The sequence below is a fragment of the Mytilus edulis genome, chromosome 5 (genome assembly GCF_963676685.1).
Source record: "Mytilus edulis chromosome 5, xbMytEdul2.2, whole genome shotgun sequence".
Lineage (NCBI taxonomy): Eukaryota > Metazoa > Mollusca > Bivalvia > Mytilida > Mytilidae > Mytilus > Mytilus edulis.
The window spans coordinates 21913901-21931764 of NC_092348.1; the positions used below are offsets into that span (position 1 = coordinate 21913901).

A 17864-nucleotide genomic window follows, 5' to 3' on the forward strand; every position below is an offset into this window, starting at 1 on the left:
TTTTCCCTTCTGTTTCTGTTTTATTCTTCTTGTCAGCTTTAGCTATAAAAAAATAAAAGAATAATGTGTTTGAAGGACACAGATTGCTCCCTTCCACTCAAATGGTATAACTCAAACTTGATTTGATCTGTGTATTATGGTTATAAGCATTGCGTTAAATTTGAAAACATTTGGTCAAAGCAAACTAAAGTGTCACAGAATGGAAACAAATTTTGTGTGTACATATGGACAAGGGTACTGTTGTGAAATTGTTATTATCTTCAGTTTAGTATTTTATACACTTTTATTTGCTTAAGTTGTTTTACCGCCAATTTTAGGTAACAATATGCCAGCAGCGTCGTCACTTGCCGACATCTCTTTGTATATCTTGGGACTCTTAAGTAAAGCATATGAAACAAGACGCTTTTGTGTTTACTCGCCTTTATTATCAATATGTACAAAACAGGTACAGTAACTGTTAACTGACTGTCAGCTTTAAAAAAATTTAAGAATTAAGCCTGTGGCTGTATCAAAACATCAAAACACATGAGGCCAAAATAAATAATCAGCTGCACCTAGAGCACATGATACTCCTGTTTTGGACAAATAGAAATTGTTGCTTAAATAAAATTGCCTTATATATGGCCTGTGGCTGTGCTTACAGGTCAAAATGTGTTTACATGATATACATGTATGTATGCATGTTCCTAAGGTATTTCAGGGGATACTTTTCATATTCTTTCAATTTAAAAAATCTAAACAATACTTGTCAATTAAATCTAGTGTCAGGCACTGCATTTGGTACCAAAATGTTTTTCAGGAGTAATATTAAAAGTATTTAATTGGTATCACCTTCTTATGAAAACCCAGTGGCCATGCATCTGCACTCAGAATTTAGACCAGTTAACAAGCAAGGGATAAATATATATTATGTAAATTATATTGTTCAAATTTACATACCCTTTTCTGAGAACACTTTCTTTGTCCTCAGACAATCTTCTTTATCTTCTGAAAAAAATGAAATATATATTAGGCCCAAAAAATATACAATTCGTCTGTTAATCCTTATAAATAATTAAGCAAAAAATGAGGAGGGAATTTAGAGACTGTCACTCTGGGCATTTCATGAAGCTCCAAGGTTTTTTGTTCTAACAAAATCTCAAGCACCAAGAATGAAGATCATTTGTTTTTAAAAAAAAGTCGCTCATCTCTGGCTCAAAGATCTTTTGTTTTAACAAAATCACTTAGTTAAGAAATCTACAATCTGCTAAAATTTTGTAAATGGCCTTTTATGAGCTAAAAAGAGCTTCTATGAACATATGATGGAAAGAAAAGTGGGTGTTTAATTTATACGAATAAAAAAAAAAAAACAGCTGCGCCATGAGCGCATGATACGCCCAACGTCTGGTGTGGAAGTTTAATGCAATAATCATAAATAGTTTCTGAGAAAGTTTTTAGCAATAACCATATATTGGTTTTCAGATACGGCGGGACATGTGAACCCCCCCCCCCCCCCCCCCCCCCTTTCCCCTCTTTTTTTTTTACAAAAAACTAAATATCACTAAAATAAAATTTTGAATCAAAACCAAAAAGTATACAGATCTTTAGATTAATATAACAAAGAAGTGTGTAAAGTTTAAAGCAATTATCATAAATTGTTTTTGAGGTAAGGCGCGACATGTAAAAAAAAAACTCCCCCTTTTTTACAAAATACTCAAAAACTCAAAAATAAAATTTCAAATCATCACCAAAAAGTATACAGATCTTAAGATTGATATAACAAAGAAGTGTGTAAAGTTTAAAGCAATAACCATAAGTCATTTTGGAGATACGGCGCGACATGTAAAAAAAAAACCTCCCCCTTTTTTTTATAAAATACTCAATATTTTGAATCATCACCAAAAAGAATACAGATCTTAAGATTAATATAACTAAAAAGTGTGTAAAGTTTTAAGCAAAAATCGTTTTTGAGATACAGTGCGACATGTGAAAAAAACACCCCCCTGTTTTAGTTACAAAGTGCTGTAACTCAAAAAGTTTTAATTTTATTTTCACCAAAAAGTATACAGATCATTTGACCATCATAAGAAACAACTATATTAAGTTTCATGAAATTTGGATAAGTTGCTCTCAAGTTACGGTGCAACATGTTTACGCCAGACAGACAGACGGACGGACACCGGACATTTCTATACCATAATATGTCCCGTCAAAATTTTGAAGGGCATATAAAAATTAACATGGGTATTAATTGTCAGATGGACAAAAACAAAGGAGCCAGAAAATTTAATGAAAAATCCAAAACCTCACCGGACTACATCCTTAAATTGTGTGGGTTGGACTTTGAAAAATTACCAGCAGGGACATGAGTGTTGTATCATCACATCAGGTTTCTGTGAATTTTTGAAGGTTTTATTATATCTTAGCCATTTTTCATCAAAACATGTACATGCTGTGAATATTCCATGCCTTGTGTCATCTGAACTAGACTGCATTGAACCGATATAAACTGTGTGCAGTGTTTAAATACAGAATGAAGATGTGCACCTCTTTGGGGCAGATTTGACATTTTTTTTCTATGAATTTTTGCATGTGGATTTTTTTTAACATTTCAACACATTCTTTATTGCACTATTCAGTTGTTTATAATAACCACCCTATATATCACAACTACATATATAGGTTGCATGTTGAAATTAACCAATTTTTAGCCAAATATGAAGGTGATCGACGCAGGTCCAGACATGGAATGGGTCTTACTTAAACTGCAATTTCAGTCCTTTTTAGTTGTATCGACCATGTACTAATGATGCAGTATTATTTCTTTAATTATAAAGATTCCATTTTTTTGCCAGTATAGCTGGGCTAAATTTGAAATAGCTTGCTTAATAGGGACCCTATATATTATAAAAAAAGTTATTTATTTGCTGTACCTTAGCCTTACTCATACTGTCTTTCTTACCAGACTTCCTTATAATCTTGGCCTCATACCATTCCCCTTGGTAAGGTGCCATACATTTTCCCCCTTCATCTAGACTGGCTTCGACCCCATCTTCTGTCCTCTCTAAATTTTCTATCTCTTGGAGCCGCAACAGGCTTAATAACCCATCATCAATAAATTTCACAACAACCCAAAAATCTACAAAAAAATAGAATGATATATCAGGAGTTACATACATGTCCATTGTCATTAATAATATGTTCATGCATTTGTAAATTTTGTAATTGGGCCAAAATATTTAATAGGTGTGTTTCCGGTCACCTGAATGATGAATGTCATCAATAATACAAAAATTCCTTTTCATTACGCTAAAATTGAGTTGAATAAACATGTTTTCAAAGCAAACAACAAATACAAATGGGGCAACTTCTGATAGGGCTGGAGTGAGAAACAGTTTAAAGAAAAGATTTCCGACCAACCCTACATGTATAATAAATGAACAAAATGATTTTTAAAAAGTTGTTATTTTAACTATAGAAAACTGAAATATGTCATTATATACGGATATGCAATCGAATTGTAAGAAATAGAGGTAGGTCGAAAAACAGGTTCTCTGACCATACCCCTTGTTTTCTGGAAATAAACTAATAACACATATTAGTTTATTTCCACTGTTTTACTCTGTTTTATTATCATGTATGATGTTTGTAATCCATGGGTGCCGATTTGACTAGATGCCGAATTAACCAGGTGCCGATTTGACTTGTACCCGTGCCTGTGCCTGGTCCATGCACAGAAAACATGACAGTGAGGACGGACATATGAAGAAAGGGTAAATATGTTTGTATTATAATTCAAATTATACCTGAATCTATTAAAAATGTTGATTTTATCTTCCTCTTGGCCATTTCTATGATAATATAATGATTTTGAGTGGTGCGGGCTGTTGTGTCGTCTGCTAAAAGAAGCGCCAAAAAGTTTATCGTTTGAATGGCGAAAAATTCCGAGAGCCCCGAATAATTCGCAAACTGCATCTCAGTGGCGTTTCACAAAAGGTGAATTTTAACGGCCGTTGGCTGCTATGAAACAACATTGCTAATAGATAGAAATCAACCTGCACACTGGCGCAGTATTTAAAAATGAACAATGCTAGCAGGTAGCTCAAACATAGAATAGAATAGAACATTTGTATTCCCAATTTACAGAGTGCCTAAAGGGCATACAAATCAGTTACAATTTATAGTGTGACAAGTATCGAAGCCTATTAACCCTTTCAACGTCACACAAAAAAATAGAAACATGGCTGCTGCTGCTGCATTTTTTTTTGTGTTCATTCATTAGAACAGTATATTCCTTTTCATACTGCTGTATCTTTTTTTATTATAAGAGATACAGAATGTTATTGCACGAAAAATGCTCAGGAGGGTATGAACTGTAATGTTGGTCAACCTCCGTTTTCCCCCCTTTTTCTACGTCTCGTAATGATCAATCAAATCATTTTTCCCACACGAATTGAATGTAATAAACACGTTGAGATAACAAGAAACCTTTTAACTAATCCTCGTTGTCAGTTTCGCCATAGAAATGCTGAAATATTTCCATATTTACAGCTTCGTTTCCGATTTCCGCCATTTGCATTTGTCAAAATATTTGTTTTTATTTTCCTTCAATTTTCCTTCTACTGCATGATTTTACAATAAAAATTGCCGGGATTTCAAGCTGAAATGAGACCTTGTATATCCTCGATTCATACAAGGAAAAATTAGAGAGGACTCCAAGATTTTTCATTTTTTTCGCATAAATTTCGTATAATGGTCAATTTTTTTTTTTATCAGTCAGTATTGTTGTCGAGCCTGGCTCGACATAGGGATAGGGATCTGGCGGCGGCGTTAGCTCACTTCTTAAAAGCTTTATATTTTAGAAGGTGGAAGACCTGGATGCTTCATACTTTGTATTTTTCATTTTCATGGTTCAGTGACCACTTGAAAAAAAAGTTCAAATTTTTTGTAATGTTGAATTCTCTCTTATTATAAGTAATAGGATAACTATATTTGATATGTGCGTACCTTGCAAGGTCCTCGTGTCTGTCAGACAGTTTTCACTTGACCTCGACCTCATTTCATGGATCAGTGAACAAGGTTAAGTTTTGGTGGTCAAGTCCATATCTCAGATACTATAAGCAACAGGGCTAGTATATTCGGTGTATGGAAGGACTGTAAGGTGTACATGTCCAACTGGCAGGTGTCATCTGACCTTGACCTCATTTTCATGGTTCAGTGGTTATAGTTAAATTTTTGTGTTTTGGTCTGTTTTTCTCATACTACATGTGTATATGCAATAGGTCTACTATATTTGTTGTATGGACATAAAAAGTGTATCTAAATGTTCATGACAAAAATCTAAGACAAAGACAAATTGGAAAATAATGTCGCAAAAAAATAACGGAAAATCACGCATTTTCATGCTAATATAGGTGGCATTTTCCTTTGATCTATTTTTTTTTCTTCTCCACGGCAATTCCTAAAATAATAGGTTATATTTTTAAACGAACAGAGAGTGTAGTCCTTTTGTCTTGAAATTTTCAACAGGTCTGTGTAACTATAACAAATGTGCTACCAACTAGCACCAAACCAACTTGCACCCGATTTTACCAACTCATACCCAAAACAATTATATTGAAAAATGCCAATTCACACCACAAAATTTAAATAGTTTGATAATGTTTTAAAGAATTTTGCCAACTCAAACCACCAAATTTATATTGTTTTATAATGTTCAAAGGAAACTGGTGCCAACCACTGGATTTATATAGTTTGATAATTTTGTAACCAATATAGTAAATTGGCACCACCGGATTATATAGTTTTATAATGTTGAGAGGAGAAATGCCAACTTGCACCAATGAATTTATATAGTTTGATAATGTTGTAACAAATATTGCCAACTCGCACTACCAGATTCATATAGTTTGATAATGTTGAGAGGAAACTCAAAGGTGCCAACTTGCACCACCAAAAGAATTTACCCATGTTAAAACAAGAAATGACAAACTCACACCACCGAATAAATAAAGTTTAATAACTGTGTTTAAACAGAAAATGCCAAACTAGCACCACTTGTAACTCAGGGATTTTCCAACCCTCCTATTTGGGTCAGAATATGGACCCCTGTCCCAATGAGAAATATGCTCTTTTTTTCCCAATTTTCAGCTCTAAAATTCCAAATTGTATATAAACTTCATTGTAAGGTTTTGTTGGTGTCGTAATGTGGTATTTTGTTTAAAAATGTTTTCACGATTTATGCAATTATAACTTATTCCTTCTCAAAATGCAGAATTTGGTCTTAATTTTTCAAAATTTTCTTTGTGACCATGTTACACGCGACTGCTGCGAACTAATATATTTTCCGCTATAAATCCAACATTTCACGAACTTTTATTCCCAATTGCGTGGGCCCTAGGCCCCTTCCATTAAACACTAGGAAAATCCCTATTAACTTTTAAACCACACCATTTTTCTCAAATTTAATTAATCTTAAGCAGAAACAATAGGTTTTAGGTATGAATCAATTACTTTAAACAACCCAGCTTTCACTACTGACTTTATCTACAACAACATTTTACACACTAACTAACTACAAGTAGGGTATTTCTCTTTGATGCTTAAAAAGCATTAAAGTTTTCCTTATTAAAAAACAAAGTTACCAATCTGATAATAGCTAACAAAACAAGTTGTCGTTATATTGCAATCCATAGCTTGTTATAACATGTATAATGATAAGAAATCATAAGAACAACAGCAAAATATCGGTATTCTTACAAAAGTTTCGTAGTTTTGGTAAAGTCTCTTATCTTAAAAAAATATATTACAACAACAAAATATTAAGAATAATAATTAACTTTTCTTTATCATTTAATTACCTTATAACTATTTAGTAATTTTGTTACTTTTTTAGTTATTTTCCATACAGACGAGAATTACGAGGACATAAAGTGAACACTTTATCATAGCATATTATCAATACCAGAAATCTGACTTTCATCTGATAAAAAAGTTTTTTTTTATAAGAATTAAAAGATCAAAAGTTGTACAGTTTAGGTTTTTACAGATTAAATAGCATCATACATTGTACCTGCAGTTGGAGTTCATAGTGCAACTGTTATATAAAATTATATAGTATTCTCAGATTTGACGATATTCAATGTATTCTCTAGATCATATCAGTAGTAAAATCTATAGCTACATAGGGATCTCTTTCCATGTCTTGATTTGGACAAAGGTTGTTTTATTTCGTGGGACACTTAAATTAGTGGATAAAGTCATCCAGGAAAACCTGGAAAATTGGTTCCCCATGAATAAAAGTACTTTCACAGTAAAATAAACGTTTATCATGTTTATTTGATGATGTGAATTTTAAATTCTTTATCCAGCATGATCTTTTTTACATTTCAAAAGTGGTGGTAGTTTGGATTTTACGTGTTGTGAGTACATGTTTTCAACATGTTTATTTTATTTTTTTCTAGTGGTGCGAGTTGGAATTTTCAACTTTTTTTTTGGTGCAAGTTGGCAGTGGGGCGAGTTGTCCTGCTTCCTGCAGATGCATATGTCATAAAGCACTTCAGAAATATAATTTCTCTACCATACATCTATAATTTTCCAAAACTTCCAGTTGTCTTGTCCAAATATGAAAATATTTTCAGACATACAAAGAGATATATAGGGATTTTGATGATTGTATGTGATCCAGCTAAGCATGTCATGTGCAGGGGTAAATTCATGATTTTTTCTTATATTGCAGGTTTAAATATTTTCCAATCCATGATATCCACTTAAATAGAAGATACACAAATTAAAGATGATGAATATAGGAAAACTGATATATTTCAGATTATGAGGTAAATATTTAATCATATCGTAAAAAACTGATCAGCATATCCACGCACATTTGATTGAAATGATAATGACACAATCAAAACTTCAGCGTAACCCAGCCTACCAACCAAGATGGCCGCCATGGCTAAAAAAGTACATAGGGTCGAAATGTAGATTTTGGCTTTTATCTCTGAAACCAAAGCATTTAGAGTAAATCTGACAGGAGCTAAATTGTTTATCTGGAGAAGATCTATCTGCCCTGAAAAATCACAAATCGGACAACCCGTTATTGGGTTGCTGCCCCCAAATTAGTAATTTTAAGGAAATTTTGAAGTTTTTGGTTATTATCTTGAATATAATTATAGATAGAGATAAACTGTAAACATCAATAATGCTCAGCAAAGTAAGATCTACAAATAAATCAACATGACCAAAATAGTTAGTTTACCCCTTAAGGAGTTATTGCCCTTTATAGTCATTTTTTTAACAATTTTTATAATTTTTTGTAAATTTTTGTAAATTTTTAGAAAATATTGTCAACTGTAATTACTGGGCCAAGTTCATTTAAGATAGAGATATATATGTAGCAAAAAGAATTTTCATGAAAATATTTTCAGACATACAAAGAGATATATATATAGGGATTTTGATGATTGTATGTGATCCAGCTGAGCATGTCATGTGCAGGGGTAAATTCATGATTTTTTTTTATATTGCAGGTTTAAATATTTTCCAATCCATGATATCCACTTGAATAGAAGATACACAAATTAAAGATGATGAATATAGGAAAACTGATATATTTCAGATTATGAGGTAAATATTTAATCATATCGTAAAAAACTGATCAGCATATCCACGCAGATTTGATTGAAATGATAATGACACAATCAAACTTCAGCGTAACCCAGCCTACCAACCAAGATGGCCGCCATGGCTAAAACAGTACATAGGGGCGAAACGTAGATTTTGGCTTTTATCTCTGAAACCAAAGCATTTAGAGCAAATCTGACATGAGTTGAATTGTTTATCTGGTGAAGATCTATCTGCCCTGAAAAATCAGACAAATCGGACAACCCGTTGTTGGGTTGCTGCCCCCGAATTAGTAATTTTAAGGAAATTTTGCAGTTTTTGGATATTATCTTGAATATAATTATAGATTAGAGATAAACTGTAAACAGCAATAATGTTCAGCAAAGTAAGATCTACAAATAAGTCAACAAGACCAAAATAGTTAGTTTACCCCCTAAGGAGTTATTGCCCTTTATAGTCATTTTTTAACAATTTTTAAAATTTTGGATAAATTTTTTGAAAATATTGTCAACTGTAATTACTGGGCCAAGTTCATTTTAGATAGAGATATATATGTAGCAACAAAAATTTTCATGAAAATATTTTCAGACATACAAAGAGATATATAGGGATTTTGATGATTGTATATGATCCAGCTAAGCATGTCATGTGCAGGGGTAAATTCATGATTTTTTTTTTATATTGCAGGTTTAAATATTTTCCAATCCATGATATCCACTTGAATAGAAGATACACAAATTAAAGATGATGAATATAGGAAAACTGATATATTTCAGATTATGAGGTAAATATTTAATCATATCGTAAAAAACTGATCAGCATATCCACACAGATTTGATTGAAATGATAATGACACAATCAAACTTCAGCGTAACCCAGCCTACCAACCAAGATGGCCGCCATGGATAAAACAGTACATAGGGGCGAAATGTAGATTTTGGCTTTTATCTCTGAAACCAAAGCATTAAGAGCAAATCTGACATGAGCTAAATTGTTTATCTGGTAAAGATCTATCTGCCCTGAAAAATCAGACAAATCGGACAACCCGTTGTTGGGTTGCTGCCCCCAAATTAGTAATTTTTAAGGAAATTTTGAAGTTTTTGGTTATTATCTTGAATATAATTATAGATAGAGATAAACTGTAAACAACAATAATGTTCAGCAAAGTAAGATCTACAAATAAGTCAACATGACCAAAATAGTTAGTTTACTCCCTAAGGAGGTATTGCCCTTTATAGTCATTTTTTTAACAATTTTTATAATTTTTTGTAAATTTTTGTAAATTTTTAGAAAATATTGTCAACTGTAATTACTGGGCCAAGTTCATTTAAGATAGAGATATATATGTAGCAAAAAGAATTTTCATGAAAATATTTTCAGACATACAAAGAGATATATAGGGATTTTGATGATTGTATGAGATCCAGCTGAGCATGTCATGTGCAGGGGTAAATTCATGATTTTTTTTTTATATTGCAGGTTTAAATATTTTCCAATCCATGATATCCACTTGAATAGAAGATACACAAATTAAAGATGATGAATATAGGAAAACTGATATATTTCAGATTATGAGGTAAATATTTAATCATATCGTAAAAAACTGATCAGCATATCCACGCACATTTGATTGAAATGATAATGACACAATCAAAACTTCAGCGTAACCCAGCCTACCAACCAAGATGGCCGCCATGGCTAAAACAGTACATAGGGGCGAAACGTAGATTTTGGCTTTTATCTCTGAAACCAAAGCATTTAGATCAAATCTGACAGGAGCTAAATTGTTTATCTGGTGAAGATCTATCTGTCCTGAAAAATCAGACAAATCGGACAACCCGTTGTTGGGTTGCTGCCCCCGAATTAGTAATTTTTAGGAAATTTTGCAGTTTTTGGTTATTATCTTGAATATTATTATAGATATAGATAAACTGTAAACGGCAATAATGTTCAGCAAAGTAAGATCTACAAATAAGTCAACATGACCAAAATAGTTAGTTTACCCCCTAAGGAGTTATTGTCCTTTATAGTCATTTTTTAACAATTTTTGTATTTTATAAAAATATTGTCAACTGTAATTACTGGGCCAAATTCATTTTAGATAGAGATATATATGTAGCAACAAGAATTTTCAGTAAAGAAAGATCTACAAACACATCACGAGTACCAAAACAAAATTTTGTCATGACTTTATCTGTGTCCATTGTTTAATATGCACATAGACCAAGGTGAGCAACACAGGCTCTTGAGAGCCTCTAGTTCTTGTTTTTTACAAGTACCTGAAAACATGCGGAGAATCATATGAAGAAGGGATCAGCTTGGAGCTGCTTAAAGGTTGAATTACTGATTCTAAAAATTACTTGTTATAGAAATGAAAATTGAGGTCAATGGTATTTACCAGCATTCAATTTATTTATTATTGTCAAATCGTATGCACAGCGTACATCGTTTACATATTTCATATTTTATTTCTTGTCCAAATGACTTGCCTGTTGCAACTTATATTTTCTCATTTACAGATGTTCCAATCAAAAGCTATGAGTGAAAGTACCAAGAAGTCAGCAAGACCTAAACGATACAATAAAAAGCTTAAACTCACTTCTCCAGAACATGTCGGACCTGACACGCAGGTTGAAGAAGCTCTCATAGTTTCAGATGATGTATTTAAAGAAGATCTAGAACCCCTTGAGCATGAATCAGACAAAAATTTGGAATCCATCATAAAGTCAAGCAAAGATACCTATTCCTGTAAAGTGGATATAGAAACCCTTTTGAATGATATCTTACTAAACCATGACAATGATAATAATGACTTTATAGAAGATTGTGACGAAGACTATTATGATTGCTTTGATAATGAAGAAGAAATTGAACAAGAAACCACAAATTCTCCAAATGGTGATCATAATGAACAAGATGATTTTTCAACTAAAGTTACTGATAATGAGCCAATATACTATGGCCATTCAATGCCAATACGAGTCAGCATGCTCCTTATTTTAGTCTTCTGTGTAACTCATTCTGTCTCTGGAAGCCAACTTGAAGACTTGCTTACTTTGATTGGAGTCCACTGCATGGAATCACACCCAGGTTTAAAAAGTCTATTTCATTACAAAACATATTTTGCTAATCTGCATAGCCCGTTGAAGAAACATTTTTACTGTACTTATTGTTTAACATGTGTTGATGAAGATATGGAGATATGTCCAAATAAGAAATGTTTGAAAGATATTACGGAAAAGAACATGAAATCTTATTTCATTGAAGTACCTATTGAAGATCAACTGAAATCATTTTTTAAACGGGAGTCTTTTGTTACGGCAATCAAAGGTAGATTTCATAAACACAAAGAAAATAGCAGTAATATTGAAGATATATGTGATGGAAAACTATACAAAAATCTGTCGAAATCTGGAGGCCCTTTGTCACATCCTCACTGGTACAACTTATCATTTACTTTAAATACTGATGGTATACCTATTTTTAAGAGCTCAAAGTATTCAATTTGGCCAGTTTATCTCATGGTCAACGAACTTCCTTTCAAAATGAGAAAAAAAAGTGAAAACATGTTGTTTTGTGGACTGTGGTATAGTGATACAAAACCATTTATGTCAACGTTTTCAAAACCTTTGCATAAAAGTCTGAAAAATCTTGAGAGCCAGGGTATTCATATGCAAGTTGATGACAATGAAGTCATTTGCAAGTGCCATCTTTTATGCATCACTGCTGATCTACCAGCTAAAAGTCTGTTGATGAATATGAATCAATTTAATGGTGCATATTGCTGTTGTTATTGTCTTGAAAAAGGAGAAACATTTCGTACAAAAAAGGGAGGATCTGTGCATATATTTCCCTTTAACTCTGATTCACCATATGGGAAAAGTAGAGAACACCACAATAGTATCAATGATGCAAAAGAAGCTGTTAGAACTCAAAGTACAATCAATGGAATCAAAGGGCCCTCATTTCTCATGTGCCTGGAAAGTTTTGATTTTGTGAAGGGTGTAACCATAGACTACATGCATGGAGCACTTCTTGGGATAACAAAGCTACTTATTAATTTATGGTTTAGTGGTACATACAGCAAAGAAGATTTTTCACTTGCTTGTAATGGTGGAATTATTGACAAACGCTTACTAAATATCAAACCTCCAGCTTACATTTCACGCGTGCCAAGGACAATTACAAATCACTTCAAGTATTGGAAAGCCTCAGAATTAAGGTCATGGCTTTTCTTTTACTCGCTTCCAACTTTACACGATATAATGCCTGAAACATATTTTTTACATTATTGTGCTTTCGTTCAAGGGCTGTTTTTATTATGTCAAAGCAGTATATCACCACTTGATTTGCAACAAAGTGAAAGACTACTTATTTATTTTGTAATGACTTTCAAAGACCTTTATGGTGAAAGGTACCAAACCCTGAATTTACATTCTCTTCTTCATTTAACAGAATGTGTCCGAAATAATGGGCCGCTTTGGTCATATTCTTGTTTTACATTTGAGAATGAAAATGGTAATCTTACAAAGTATTTCCATGGGACACAACACATAGATACTCAAATTCTCAGTTCTGTGAATATAGTACAAATGTTGCCATCTTTGATAAAAGATGTACCTGAGGAATTTAGACATGTTTTACAAAAGTTGTACACACAGCGTTTTCCAAAGGCGGTTGAATTTCATGTTCAATTTCTTGGAAAAAGCTTTGAAAAAGCATTATCGACAAAGGAGGAGGATGATCTCTTTTCAATATTGAGTCAAGAGCGACCTAATATGCGTTTTTATAGTAGAATGTTGTTCAGAGGTGAAATGTACCATTCCAGGGACTATGGACGAGTAACAAAAAGAAATACATATACAGTTAAATATTTCTGTCCAATTAGGAAAGTAATGTCTTATGGACAAATTCGCTTTTTTGGTGCACATGACGGAATACAGAAAAAGAATTTTGCTTTTATCAAATGTTTAAGTTTGTTAAGTGCAAATGGTTCATTACTTAAACTCAAAGATATGCAAGGTAACAGATTGGGCATAGATGTTTCACATATTCATGTTTGTGAACAGACAGAATGCAGTCAGATAGTTGAAATTGAGAACCTTATGTGTGTTTGTGTTGACATAATTCTTCCAAATTCAAATCGACACTTTGTTGCTGAAGCACCAAACAAATGTGAGACTGATTAGAATTAATTCACATGGATGAACAATGACCAGTCACGGGTATGACAGTCAGGGGTACTACTTGTTCAAGTGTATTTTATTTACTTGAAGAAGTAAAACAAAATATACACATATAAGTAAATAAATAATGGTTGAATAATCTCCCCTTAATTTTCTAAAAAAATTACTTGTATAAGTAAATTTTTCTTACAATCCCACAAAAATCCTCAAGTTTGAGATGTAAAATCATGCCTTTCATGATTTTTCCTAGGATGCTCAAATTTTTTCATTAAAGTTCAATGTTTCATCTCATTAATTCATCAAAGAAACTGATTGAGCAAAGATCTTGTATATTTGCGCAAGGCAATCAAAAATTGCTCCTTTGGGGCTTGTAAATGAGCAGTGTTATGAAGATAACAGACAAATGGGATTTTCATTGTCCATGAAATTACACTTAAATGATTAGTAAAGACATCTGTAAAGGGTACACAATTTAAAATTCTATTAGAGCAAAGAAATCTTAAGAATTCAAGAAAAGAAGAAAGGATGATTTTTTTACTTATACAAGTAAAAAATTCTGAATGCCTAAGGGAAATAACTAAGCCAATTTATTTTTACCTATACAAGTAAATAAAATTCACTTGTATAAGTATCCTACAAATTTACTTATATGTGTATATTTTTTTTTTACTTCTTCAAGTAAATAAAATACACTTGTACAAGTAGTACCCCTGACTGTATGACTGTTGGAAGTAAAAAGAATTTACTTATATCATATTTTAATTGGTTGCCTCCCTTTCCATTTTTTTGCTATTTTGGAAAAGGTTTACCTATATACATGCTTTATGGTTAGGTTGTTGTCGCTTTGACACATTCCCCATTTCCTTTCTCAATTTTAACACATATAGCTGAGAGGGTGATAGAACAGATTGTTACCCCAAGAAAACATTATCACCATGATCACCCTCTCAGCTAAGTGTTATTTAATTTATTATACTGAATGTCCTACTGTTATGGTCTTTTACAGATGAATTTTATTTTAAAAGCATTTTCTATGAAGTCACGTACATAACAACATTACAGTTATTAGAAAAAACAACGAAGTTAAACAAGATTTTTTTTTTTTTTTTTTATCTTGACAGTCAAATAATTAAATCTGAGCCAAAACGTAAAACTGTAGCATTGTATTAAATTACTTGATTTAAATTCAATTCATTGTCCTTTAAACTATCGATTTTTGGTTGGTCTAGAGGAGAGGGTAACATTCAGAAAATGTTTATACTCTCAGCCATGTGATTGAGTAAATTAACACCCTCGTATCAGCCAATCAAAATATGGCATTTTAACGTGAAGTATAATAATAAATAATATTACATGTATTAGCATTTGTTAAGAAGCAGGCTAGTTGTAAAAAATCTAAGTCAATTTACTATTTATCTATAGATCAAACTAATTCCCAAATAATTGCTTTTATCTTTCCCAAAGGACTCATCTTTGACTGGACTGCCTTCATAAAAACGGTGTGGCCTTGTTAATTCCTGAATTTAAAGTTGAATTGAACAATTTGAATTAAACTATCAGAGACCTTTATAAATTTCATGCAAATTACAAATCAATGTTGAAAACTACCCTTTTTCTGAAAATTTACATGTATAGGTAAATGAAAATGTACAGTGTCACTTAAGTAAGTCAAGTTTACTACTATCTTTACTTCCACCAGTCAAACCTTTGACTGATGACTTTGCATTCATATACATGTACATTGTATGATGCCCTACACTAGCTTAATGAATAATCATGATAAAATAAATGTTATATATATTCAATGTAATTTTTTATGTCCAAAGCGAACAATGAAATGGTGCATGGTGACATATTTAGATTGGATTTTACCCCTGTCTGTATGTCTATACGGCTGTCACAATCTTGGTTAAGTTTTTGTGTTTAGATCCATTTCTCAGCTACTATATACAAATGATACTTGGTCAATTGATAGATCTATGTTAATAGTACTGTGACGTTTTTGACAGATAGCAGTGCCTAACTTTTTATTGATATTGTCTATATTTTGTTGAACTATTATTTAGCTAATCTGGTAAATACTTTATATATAATGAAGACTTCATGTTTTAACTTAAATACAATTTACATCGTTTTGTCTATATTTCTGACACCGTACTTTGTATTATTTATTAAAGCAGTAAATGGGTGTACATGTATATTATTTCATTATTACCTATATATGGTTTAATTGTTTAATATTGAAAGTTCCAGAATGACAGAAAACGTGTGTTTTCTGATCGACAGTTTTTGATTTTTGTACGTTACTTTCACTTTCGCTTTTACCGGAAGTCACTAGTATTATTATAAATATAGTGACAATCGAAATCGTATAATTTGTAGACTGTTCTGAACATGTTGTAGTTATATTTTTGTATGTTTTTCAAAATAGGGATAAAGGTTAGAGTGTTTTATGTAAAGTTTAGGTAGAAGGAAGTTTTATTTAGATTACAGTAATAACTTCTTATGAACTATTTTTGCACCAACGTTGCGCACCTTTTTAGAGTAATAGGGCTGTTATGACGTCATTTTACCAGACGTTAAGTGCAAAGATATGTACCTTATAAGGAAGTTTCCTTATTAGGTCATTGATTTCACCCATATTTGGAATTTCAAATAACAACACTAGCGTAAGATTCATAGTATTTTAGGTCACTTCCAGCTTGTCCCTACCGCCGGCTAGCAGCTTAATTTACGTGTCTCATAAAGGAGTAGGTTCAGTAAGACCTCTTTTTGGCCCCAAAATATAGCGGTTTTACAAAATTGTAAAAATCTATACTTTTAGTTATTTATTGGACAGTAGAATGCTTCTGCTACATAAATATGGGCTGTTTTTGACAATACGATGCACATATATTGGATACTAGCATCATTAAGTCATGCTAAATTACTGAAATCTTCACAATGTTAGCATTTAAGTTAAATTTTAGACGGTTTTCGTCTTAAATGAAAGTGACCGCATTCGTGTTCATTCTTAATATTGAAATGTAAGTTGTATTTGATGATAAGACATAACATATATAAAGGTTGAGGATGAACACGGATGCGGCCACTTTCATTTTTGACAATAACCAACTGAAAAGTGACATTTTTGGGCATATTGATATATTTTTCATATTTAAGCTAGAATCGGAGCGTTTTTAATGAATAAATCAGTCAAAATATTTTATATATACTTATTGAATCAATTGAAATAGACACTTAAGTGTTTAAAAAGTGTCAAAAATCTTTCGTTAGATGAACTTGAAATTTGAGGCCAAAATCGGCCCTTACCGGACCTACTCCTTTCAAGGTACAGTTTTTCTAAAGCAGCAAGTTTCTGATCCAGAATATTGCAATATATATGCAATATAATTATTTATGCAGTTCATTCAATTGTTCCAGTTTTTAACGGAGACAGAAATTTAATAGTTTTCTTGTTTTCTAAATATTATAAGTTTTGAGAATAAACATGATAAAGTTTGATAATGAATTTCAACTTTGAATAGAAGAAAGGTGCGTAAAGTCGGCAAAAGTGTCCGTTCGTTTTAAATATTCAGTGTTGCTGTTAATATATTTTTATGATAAAGAAAGAGACTTATTTATTTGTGTAGTATTTTACATGTATTTATATGGAGAGTTGCTGATAGAATCTGTGTTTCTTGAATGTTGATTTTTGGTGTAGCTGTTTTAGAGTATTATTAACTGTTCGTCTAATCTACATGTATATGGAATATTGTTAATTGTTGATTGCTGCTTTAAGAGATTTATTTCTGTTAATTTGTGTTCTAGTTGTTTTTAATATTATGGCTGTTGAATAAAAGTTATTATACACTTGACACAATTTTGTGTTTGCATTCAGAGCATCAACGTAAAGGCGGATCTGATACCTTATTACATTACATATAAAAATACAATCCGTCTCACACACACACACATAAAAATAAGACTGCGCTGATCTAGAAACTATATTGGTGTGATATGCAGTAATCAGTAGCAGTATTAGTAATTATTTCATGTATTCTGAGCCTTCATATTTCCTGTTAAATTCTTTTG

General features: G+C 32.0%; 1 protein-coding gene across 1 annotated transcript; it reads left to right on the forward strand.

The window, feature by feature from the left end:
• Window positions 1-9442: 9442 nt before the first annotated feature.
• Window positions 9443-17652, forward strand: LOC139523192 (uncharacterized). The gene is made up of 2 exons (XM_071317012.1): window positions 9443-10180; window positions 11124-17652. The coding sequence occupies exon 2, from the start codon at window positions 11124-11126 to the stop codon at window positions 13791-13793; it is 2670 nt and encodes an 889-aa protein (XP_071173113.1). The 5' UTR covers window positions 9443-10180; the 3' UTR covers window positions 13794-17652.
• The last annotated feature ends 212 nt before the right edge of the window (window positions 17653-17864 follow it).